Genomic DNA, 10,686 nt, shown 5'->3' with positions numbered 1-10,686 from the left:
CATTTGCAGGCCATTTTCAGAATTTTTGTATTTTCTTCCACGATAATTTTTCCATTTCACTATATTTCTACATTTCCCTTTGGTTTCCATTCTTCACTTCCACAAAGTCTCTTCTTGTGCCCAAGAAAACAATTGTCATATTTGTGTTAGTAGAAATTGAGCTCCATTTATATTAAATTGTCACTCCCCTACTTTAGTTTTCTGAGAAAATGTCTCACTACTGTTATCTAATTTCTATCTCTGGTATTCTTTGACATACACAAAAGTCAAGAGGACTACATTTTATTTGAATAGAAAAATGTCTCTGAAAATATGATACAATAATGCTTTTCATAAATCAACAGAGTTTGTGGCCATGTGTGACCTTTGGTGGCATGAAGGATGAAAAGATTACCTACAGATGAGACTAAGTTCAATCTACTGAGAGGGTCAGAGGAGCTGTTTCTGCACTGCAAGCACCCAAATCCACTAAACCAAGATCTCTCTGGGTTTTATTTAGAATATCAATATTAGAGAAAAAAGTAGGAGAAAAGCAGTTTGGGCCAGGAGCTGTCTCAAGGCTAAGCACTTTTTCTTGGGGAAGTGGGAAGGACATATCCAGACATAATATACTTTACAAATCTAAACTTCTTGTTGTTTACCCATTTGACTCTCACACAGCCTGTGTGATTTTGCCAAATTTAACAATTCATTCCTCACAGAGCCTGTGTCCTTTTCATCACACTGTTAAATTGTGTCATCTCACCCAAACTGTGTGTCTTTTGCCTATCCATGTAGTTATTAGGGGTAATTTTGCCTCATATTTTAACTGTTCACTTACCACAGATACTATGCCATTTTGTCCCTCAGTTTAATCAATCACTCCTGGGAAGTTTTCCCACATGAGGTTTAAGTGAGTTTCATTTTTAAAAATATCTATGGTAAAGTACAAGTGAACAGTAAAATAGAATTAATATAGGAACTCTGAAATCAGAATTACATATTCCTTAAACAAGATTACACTATATAGGTAAATCAAAAAGGCAAAGGTGTTGTAAATCATGGAGGATCATCTTTGTTGTGTTTTGATCCATGGTAGTTAATGTAAATGAAATGGTCTCATTTCTAATGCATTAAACCCAAAGGAGATCTACTCTCTCTTTTGCTTCTTTCCCTTCTTCACAAACTTTTGAGAACAAAACAAGCAGCTTTTTATGACAAGGAAAGTAACGGTTGCCACACAAGCCAGTAGGAACCCAATCACATCCAGTGAGTGGTACTGGTACCAGGTGAGGTTTTGGGCAAGTGGCCGCAAGTGCTTGGCCCCTTTGTGGCGCATGACAAACTCAATCCAGAAGACTGCTCGGTCCAAGGGCTTCACTGGCTGATCATGGTGAATGGTGGACAACCACATAGCATTCTCCTTATAGCTGAAGGAAAATTAAATAAGGTTAGAATTATTTCAAAATGGTAGAATGTGAATTTTTGGAAGTGGTAAATGTGAATGCAAAAAAATGTTAAAAGAGATTGTTTTTTCAGGAGTCATTTTAGAAAACTTAATAATTTAGAATTTTTAAACATATCGGATTTAAAGATGTGAACAGAAAGGCTGAGGGAGCACTGTTATTTCTAATCTAGAGATTAAAATCAGTTCTTGCCCCAAAGTAAAACAAACACAAACTAACAAAAACATATGACATATTCATGAGACTTACAACTAGTACTATACAGTAAAAACCTGTTAATAGACCTGCCATACAAGGTTCAAATCTGTACCACAGTATGGACCAAAAGGAAAATCTTTGTCAAGTTTCATATTACATGTGTGAGTAAATTTCTTACGGATTGCAGAACTGACCAGAAGGCAGTTTTGAAATTTTCAGTAGTTCAATCATTAAAACTATAAAACAGATGGTTTTCTTTCAATACAGTACTGACTCTTATTTCTTGTCTTTTTATACATATCTCTGTTTTGAGTTCATAGATACATGGAAAGGATCACACCCTTACCACATTCATGGTTCCTGTTTCATTGTTTCCTTTATGTTACTTGTCATTCCTCTGTGAAAATCCTCAATGATTCCTCTCATTCAATTTACAGGCTATTTTAACATTTTACACTCTGCCTAAACCTTGCACAAATATTTGAAATAAGAACAGTGAAAAAATTTATCATGACCAGGAGCCTTGTGTCTAATGATGACTTCAGCATTCAAAAAATTTGTATTTCATTATTTTCATTTCAGACTCGGCTACTTCCTTGGCCTTCATGTGAGAACTTATCTCTAAGTAGAACATGGATTGTAAAAAAAAATTTTTTTGTACTCACGAAGTGTTGTTAAGGACTGTGTCCAGTGCATTTAGCAATTCTGTACTTGATAATGTTATGAATTCCACTTTAACAGCTGCTCCTTTAGCCTTCATGTGAGCAATGTTATCATGTTGTTCTGCAAACAAAGGAATGCCCACCATAGGGATTCCGTGGTAGATTGCCTCATAAATACCATTGGCTCCACCGTGAGTGACAAAAGCTCTGGTGTTTGGATGACCTAAGATTATGTGAATATCAGCATAATAATTAGTTATAAATTTTAAAAATACAATGAGAAATGTACAATATGAGTCCATCTTATGGATAAAGAATTTGCATCTGTATAACTACAGTGACAGTCACAGTAGTCCTCCTGCCTCAGCCTCCTGAGAGCTGAGTTTACAGGTATGCAGCAACACACCTGGTACAATGTCATTCCTTTTGTGTCTCAGATAAAGAAACCAAAGGAAAGTGAATGCTACCAGCAGATATGCTTTACAACTGTAACAATGAATACATGATTTCCAGGAAAAATACATATACTGTGATTAAATAAACCAAGTGACATAGTAATAGGATCACATGTTTATCAGAACTTGTTTTCTTAAAAGGGTAGTTCATCCACTACTTCTGATGTGAAAGTGTGTAAGTCAGCAAGATGTGACACTGGGACCAAAGAGAGTGAATTATTAAGTCAGCATAAAAGTGTGAATGCTTTCCCATTGGAAATACAAAGTCATTGATAATAAATCAATTGTTATTTTGATTAATATTTATAAACCCCCATTTCTCTGGAAAGACAGGTGCAAGCCAACCCGGGAAATTATTATGTCCTCTCTGAGGAGCAAGGGATTTAAAATGAAATCTTAATATTGTTTCGATGGGCAACAAAAATCAGCTACTCCTATTCATTCTGCTTATCCCAAGATTGCAAATATATATAATGAAGTTTGGTTTTAGCTTTGATTTTCTAACAACAAATGTTCCCTGGTTTGCTCTATCTTGAGCTATCATCATTCTTACTGATTTAGGTTTGCAGTATTTGTTCTCCAGTATCTTACCAAGTAGATCATTTTGAGGGAGCCACTTGTACAACCGAGTGTTGGGTCCTAAGGTATCTGGTTTCTTGCCATCAAATCTCCAAAGAACCTGTTAGGTGAAGACTGCATTATATCATATGTTGAATTGTAGAATTTAGACACAAACAAGGTAAGTGCCTTTTGCTATGTAGATTCTAAAACTGAGGACAGGAGGTTAAACATTAAGAACTATGAATATACTCAGACAAATAGAACACAAATAGAACATATTCTATACTTAGTTTTAGATTTAATCATATTTAATATAATCATGTTTCACACAGAGTGACATAGACAAATAAGATACTACATGCTAAATTAAAATATTTTAGACATTGCTATTAAAGCATTTAAATAATTTAAAATATTAAATATTTTCAAAATATAGAAATTGGCAAAGAATTAGTAATTTCTAATGGATTGCATCTTCATTATCATACATGTTTACAATAGTAGCTCTCTAGTTCCAATATTAATACTGACCTATTTTTAAAAGATATCACTATAGTTTATTTTTAATCATTTTTTGCACAAGTTAACATATTAGAATTAGATGCATAAAATATCATTTCTGATGTGTAAATTGTGGAATCTACACAACCAGGTTTTGTCAGAAATCATTTAATTGATTTTAGGAAGTGCATGTAAATTGTTTTGAATTAAAATAATTAATCCTTAATTATAAGAAAAGTTTCAACAGGTATTCTGATCAAAAATCTATAGTATTAAAGCCACTGCTGGGATGATAAATTAAATTTACAAAATAGAGCTAGTTTGGAGTTCATAAAGTATGTAGCTTTTCAAAAATAATTCATATTTTAATGTGCTTAAATTTTCTTCATCTAGTTCTTTTTTCTTCCAAGACGCAATACAAAATAATCTCAGCCTAAATTCACACTATTTGCCATAGCCTAAGAATTTCATTACCCTGTTTGAAAATAAGGTACTGGGTTTGGAAATGCCAAGTTCTTCTCTTAAACTGGACCAACACTTACAAATATTTCAGCTCTATTTACTGTGGGTGTGTTGAAAACAACTGCAGGTCCCCAGCTGAAAGCTGGCATAGGGGAGTACAAAGCTGTTGTATTGACAATAAATAAAATCTACTGTAGTACACAACTATTCAGAGACCGAAGATGAATTAGAAATGGTAGAAAATTAATCCCTGTTTTATATTATAGCGTAGGCATCTGAACATCTTCCCAAGACAGGCTGCTTTCACTTTGACTCTTTCCCTTTTGCTTTCTTGATTGGGGGGACATTAAACTGATGGGATAAAAGCAGAGTCCTCCTGAAGCATACTTTACAATGCACAGGTTCCACTGTGAGGAAAGAAGACAACTCCATTCCATGTTTTACATCTTTCTGATTCAGATATGGATTGTGCCCATTCCAGCTAGTCTTCATCATTTTTTAATTAACATGGATGAGAGGATTCATGGATCTTCAATTGGCTCCAGTTGCTATTTTCTGCTCTCAATATCCCCCTAAAATAAACACCAAAGTCTATTCCAAAATTAGGATAAATTAAAAAGTGGAGCTAACAAGGAAATCCTAACCTGCATGATCTATTCCCAATCCCTTTCAATACTCACTTAATATTATTGTGATACTGCATTTTTAAATAAAATTTAACTCTTTCTGAAACATTGCTAATGTATACAGTGCCTTCACTAACCCTATAGGAAAAATGAGCACTTTTTTGAAAGCAGATCTTTGCAGGGCTTAATGACTTCTTTAGTGGATGTTTGCCATTGAGATACTTTGCCCACCTTTTGTGGAATCTGTGCAAGGGCTGAGGCAATCATATTGGCCCTTTCTGTTGTCATGTTGCTGACCATGGACCCCAGAGAAAACACCACGACACCATGTTCTCCAGAGCTCTGCACAAAGTCTTCCATTTCCTACAAATCATTTACTCAGAAAAACAAAACAACAGCACAGTAAATACTATTTAAAATACTGTAATTACAAAAATGAAAATGATAAAATCAAGAATTAACAGCAATTATTAAAACGGTCTGATAAAATACACTTAAGACAAAGTGATATCTTCAGAATTACAGGTCAAGCTATAAAACTACTAATGTTAATATTTTTGTGCAGTCAATATTCCAATTATTTCTTATAAAATCAAAGTTTTATATTTCATTTATATTATATGATAATCTTTAGAAAATTGTGATTCTCATTTATGTTTCCAGTTTACCCAAGAAAAAGAGAGTGAATTTATTCATTTACTTTACATTATCCTTCTCATCTCATAACCTTATTATGGCTGATTTGTTATTAAACATCTTTGGTGAGACAATTATAGTGCTGATATATAAAATATATTCTATATATAAATCTTACTTTCTATTATGGCTAATTTAGTGTTATCAAGTTTTAAGGAAAACAATTCAGATGTTGTACCAGACACATATTTCATTATTTAATCATTCCCTAAAAGTAGAGGTTTAAGTTACTTTTAAGGTTTTTTTTAAATAAATAATCACTAAATAGATAGATTTGTGCATCTTGATTGATTTTCTTCACATATATTCCAATGAACAACTTATAACAAATGGTATAAATTTTGTTAAGATGATCCAATTTTGTAATATTCTATTTTGTGCAACTTAATAACAGCTATAATTATGTAATTTTTGCCATTTTTAGAATTATTTCTTTGTCCTTTTCTGATATTTCCTGGTCTTTCTAACACTGTTGCTTTTTAATCAAGAAATTCAGATGTATAGACAATATTGCTTAGTTATGCACTAATAATGCCTCAAATATTGGACTTCTGGAGTTATTGTGCAGTCTAAACAATTGCATCATTGGAGGGAGACGGATTTAGCTCAGTGGTACAGCCCCTGCCTCACAACCACAAGGTCCAGAGCTCAATCCCTGGTACCACATATTAAAAAAAGGATATTGCATTTTAACCACATATTCATATTTCAGTTTTATATTGTTGCTAATAAGAAGGTAAACAAAAAGGACTTGCAAAAAGATCACATATCCTGAAACAATACAAAATGCCTCATTACTATATATTTCTTAAAAGTATGACATCGATTTTAAATATACAACTATGGTGTTTGTTCTTAATGAATATCATTGTATATACTGCCAGAATAATTTTGTGGTTCACGGTAAATCAATTTTCAAACAAATCACAGGAATTATGAAGTGTTTAATACCTAAGCAGTGCACTATTACTCTGCACTTGTTTTGCCAGGTCATGTTGATGCCAAGAGCATGTCACTGGAGGGACCTTTACTGAGGTATCCTACCGGCTTGGCATACAGCATTAAATACCTGTTTTGAGAAAGTAATCCATTCCTTTGTACACTGAGATGTAAAACTCTAGGATCTGAATTGAGGAATGGTTTCAATGCTATGAGCAAGGCATGGAGATGTTAGTTAGGGTTGGAAACAAATATTGCTGGGGCCTCACAGGTATGCTATTGACCAATACTCTTTTTTTTTGTAAGGTAGAATACTATCAAAGAACTTCGGTTCTTCTGATAAAATTTACTCATTTGATCTTGTTCATCTCATTGCCTGAAATTCCACATTTACTTTCAAAGAAATCAATAGGATCTTTTCACTATGACTTTACATGAGATTATCATCTTAAACTGTTGGGTTTTCAGTTCAAATTTAATGTGATTATTTTATCAAATATTAAGTAATAAAAAGATAGTAATGATATCAATAGACAACCATTAATTCTGAAACAATTACTAAATGCTACAAATACTTTCCTTTAGCTATTTTATGTTTTATCTCCATAACAGTCAATTTGAACTTCTACTGTGATTATCTGAGTAGGTTTTCGACATGTGTGCGTACCTAGTCTACATTTCATCATGTGTTGCCTGAACTCTTGCAACTACCTTCTAAATGCTTCCCATTTCTACCATTCTGCATCTCTGCAATCTAATTCACTAATGGCATCTTCAATGATTTATTTTATTTAAAAAAGGGAAATCACATCATCTGTTTCCTTGGGTCAATGTTTTTTGGTGTCAAACATTATTTTATTAGATATTTTTCACTCTGTCATCTGGTTCTAAATTAGCTATCTAGCAAAATTAGCATCCTCATAAAATAAGCTTGCAGTTCTTGGGAATTGTTCCTACACTCTTTACTGGTGTCTGTTTTGTGTTTTTCTCTACCCCTCATCCCATACATATTCTTGGACCTTGTTTGTTTATTATCATCATTGTTATTACTTTTACTGGCACGGTTTCTATAATCCCCTTTGAATGTTTTCTTAGTAATACAATGCTTTCCTTTAAAGATATGCTTCACACAACTTTTATTACTTAAATATACTCTATCTTTCAAAATAGTATACAAGATATGTGAGAGGAGAGGACACTGTGTTTATACTGTTTCTAGGATTATTTTACACTTACTGGCCATGTACACTAGTCACTTTATAGACTTTGAATGAACAAATGAATGATAGTGAGGAATAATGAGGACCATAATTAATAGACTCTATTCTGAGGACCTCCTAATCATCCCATATTTTTCTAATGGTAGTGAAATGCAGATACTTCTGCTGAAATAGATTTATAAGTTTTCTTTTTTTAAAAAAAGAGTCTTTCTCTACAGTCAAGGCTGTCTTTGAATTTTCTATGCTGATCAGGTATGGTTGAACAGGTGGTTCTTCTGCCTCAGCCTTTGGAGTTCTGGGATTATATGGATGTGCTGTCATTCCCAAAAGAAATATTGGTTTCCAATTTGCAAGATACTTGTCTGTTTCCCACATATTTCTCACTGTGTGTCAAGACTCTCAATGAATAGTGCAGAGCATTCCCACAGAAATTTAAAAGTAAAACTAAATACAGGACTGTATTTACCTTAGGTAGAGGTTTGGCAGGTTTGCAATGGAGTCCTCCAACAAAATCAAAATTTGGTAAACTAGGGTGAGGGAATTCCAAATCCCAGTAGCTTCGAATGAGCCACATTTCTGCCTTTGCAGTTGTGTCATATATTGTAGTGCGTTTTCCTGAATGGAGGAAGAAAAAAGAGTAAAACCTGGGCAATTACATAACTGTAGAGTGAATATATCATATATTTTAAAAGATGTAGGAATAACGTATGAGTTGACTGTTCATTGACCAAAATATATTGACATATGAACAATAAAATTTTTGTGTTTTATCTGTGGCTCAATTGTGTCTTTGAGTAAGAATGAGGTGAGGCTATGTCTCTAGTATTACTTCAGTATACTCACATTAATAAGCAGTCATCAAAAATTATTATACAATTAAGTATCTATTCCTGTTTCTCTAAAGCTATCAACATAACAGATGCAAATGTAAACAAATGTTCCAGGTTCAGAGTCAAGTAATCCTAGTAAAATTTTGGAGCCAGCTTTTCAGAAATTCCTTCATGTCTACCATTTACAAAGCTGGTACCTGACCCAAGTGGCATGTGAGATCTATAAGATTATGGCTCAACTTTTTGTACTACCCTTGCTTTTGGTTTATTTCAGCAGCTTAATAATATGTACTTATCATTTGCAAGCATTAGGAATCATCTCTTGGAAAATCTGTAGCAATTGCAGAAACAGAGATTAAGCTCATTGTTTTTTCAAATTGAAAAATATAATCAAAAACACTACATGGATGTCCAAATTTCTACAAATTTTAAAACTTAAAATGGATGATTGGTAAGGACTTATCAGAGGATGTTGAATCATTGGAATATGCAAGTTATACTTTTTAAGTCTCGGATAAAACACTGCACATTTCACAAAAGTAAAGGTATATTTCAGATAGAAAAGAAAAAAATAGTTATTTCTGGTAAGGAATCTGATCTCCTCATGAGAAAACAGTTCCCTCGATGCTATTAGATAGTTTTGCTTGAAACATGAGTAACTCTTCAAACTATTTGTCTTCATTCATAAAGATATTAGGGAGGTGCCTAATGACTTTTATTGTAAAATAAAAAGAAGGTGAAATTGATATGAAATTGCAAATTTAAAGCCTGAGTGCTTCACTGTGGAATTGTGTGAACTCCTGGAATGATCTATATGAATTACAGGCAAATTGCTGCAATATGACAACATAATGTAGATATTTCTTTTATATCTGTCAAGTGACAAATGATTATACTTTTTACATCATCATGTACATACAAAATACAAAGTCCTCTTATTTTATGCTCATCCAAGCTCACTTGAAAAGGTACAAGATAGTAAAGACTTCACTCTAATAATTAACAGCATGACTTACCTAAAACTTCACTGTAAAGCTGATTCCACTTTTTCTCATTAAGCATTTCAACCCAAAAGTCAAAATAAAGCATACATATCATGTTTTTTACCCTTTCCATGAAAGTCATTTGACCACCTAGTCCTGACATTACAACAGGTACATAAGAAGGAGGAAGTATAAGGCCTCCTCCAAATTTTTCCAGTTGGAAACCAGGAGAGGCCCGGAGAGTGTACACAAAAGGTATTTTTAGTAGCTCAGCCACCAGCTCACCACAGGGAGCAATGGGATCTGCAAGAAGGACATCAAATCTTGATTCTTGGAGTTTATTCATAAGTATCTTGTTTGAGACTGTTTCTTTACATAAATTTTGCCAAGTATCAGAAAATTCTTTAAAAATTTTTTCTACTTCTGGGAAATATGCAAAACATGAACTTATTGACCCCAAATTCATCCATGTAGTGATCCACTTAGTGAAATATTTTTCCCAGTCATCTCTACTGGCAGAGGTAGTAAAAGTTTCAAATTTAATTCCAGATGATGAATTAATATCAACAAAAATGAAACTTGAAGGTCTCAGAACTGTCACCTCATGTCTCCTCTGGATAAGTTCCTCTAGTATATTCTTTATATTCATCCAGTGGCTGTAGTCCATCGGCCATACAAGCACCTTTCCACAACTTCCAGAGTTGAAATAAAAACTCATTTGTAGCAGCAGCAGAGCTGAGGTCCATTTCATGGACATCATAAATTCCAGTATTGCTCTCAAATTGTGCTATCTTCTATCTTTACTCATGTTTATATTTATGGAGAAAATCAAAAGTTAAAAGATAACTTGTACTGATCAAAGTACATATATCTAATGGATAAGCATGAGTACTGGCAGCACAAAGAAAATACAAATATAAATGATGACAGGTTTTTATGAGAGCATTTTAGTTCTCTATTATGGTTTAGTGATCTTGGCTACCTTGGGGGTAAATAAGCAACAAGCATCAGTCACCTGTATTATGTAAGTGATATTCTGAAAGAGCAGTGTTAAATATAAAGTGACAGTCCCTGCAATCTTGTAACATGGATCTAGAAATACAGTAAT

At 33.4% G+C, this 10,686-nt stretch overlaps 1 protein-coding gene across 2 annotated transcripts; it reads right to left on the bottom strand.

Annotated features, from left to right (window-relative positions):
• Window positions 1-266: 266 nt before the first annotated feature.
• On the bottom strand, window positions 267-10,389 carry LOC147825191 (UDP-glucuronosyltransferase 2B17-like). Of its 2 annotated transcripts, none has more exons than XM_087187757.1 (6): window positions 9,612-10,389; window positions 8,232-8,380; window positions 5,142-5,273; window positions 3,352-3,439; window positions 2,309-2,426; window positions 267-1,409 (listed from the first exon to the last, which is right to left on the bottom strand). In XM_087187757.1, the coding sequence occupies exons 1-6, from the start codon at window positions 10,336-10,338 to the stop codon at window positions 1,130-1,132; spliced, it is 1,494 nt and encodes a 497-aa protein (XP_087043883.1). In that variant the 5' UTR covers window positions 10,339-10,389; the 3' UTR covers window positions 267-1,129. The 2 variants fall into 2 exon arrangements, with proteins under 2 accessions (XP_087043883.1, XP_087043882.1); XM_087187756.1 differs by having other exon boundaries at window positions 2,309-2,528; window positions 9,612-10,388.
• Window positions 10,390-10,686: the final 297 nt, after the last annotated feature.

Source organism: Heterocephalus glaber, unplaced genomic scaffold, assembly GCF_053883595.1.
Source record: "Heterocephalus glaber isolate CG9 unplaced genomic scaffold, H.glaber_assembly_v1.0 deba00001509, whole genome shotgun sequence".
In the NCBI taxonomy this organism is placed as follows: Eukaryota; Metazoa; Chordata; class Mammalia; order Rodentia; family Bathyergidae; genus Heterocephalus; species Heterocephalus glaber.
This window is presented reverse-complemented; position numbering and strand designations above follow the sequence as displayed.

What these genes read in the sequence shown, in the direction of transcription:
- LOC147825191 (XM_087187756.1), bottom strand. Translation starts at nt 10,338, where the DNA reads ATGATGTCCATGAAATGGACCTCAGCTCTGCTGCTGCTACAAATGAGT. An exon ending in CCCTCAAAATGATCTACTTG is followed by an intron (nt 2,529 to 3,351) that starts GTAAGATACTGG and finishes ACATAATCTTAG; the next exon opens with GTCATCCAAACACCAGAGCT. An exon ending in ACAGTCCTTAACAACACTTC is followed by an intron (nt 1,410 to 2,308) that starts GTGAGTACAAAA and finishes ATTTTCCTTCAG; the next exon opens with CTATAAGGAGAATGCTATGT.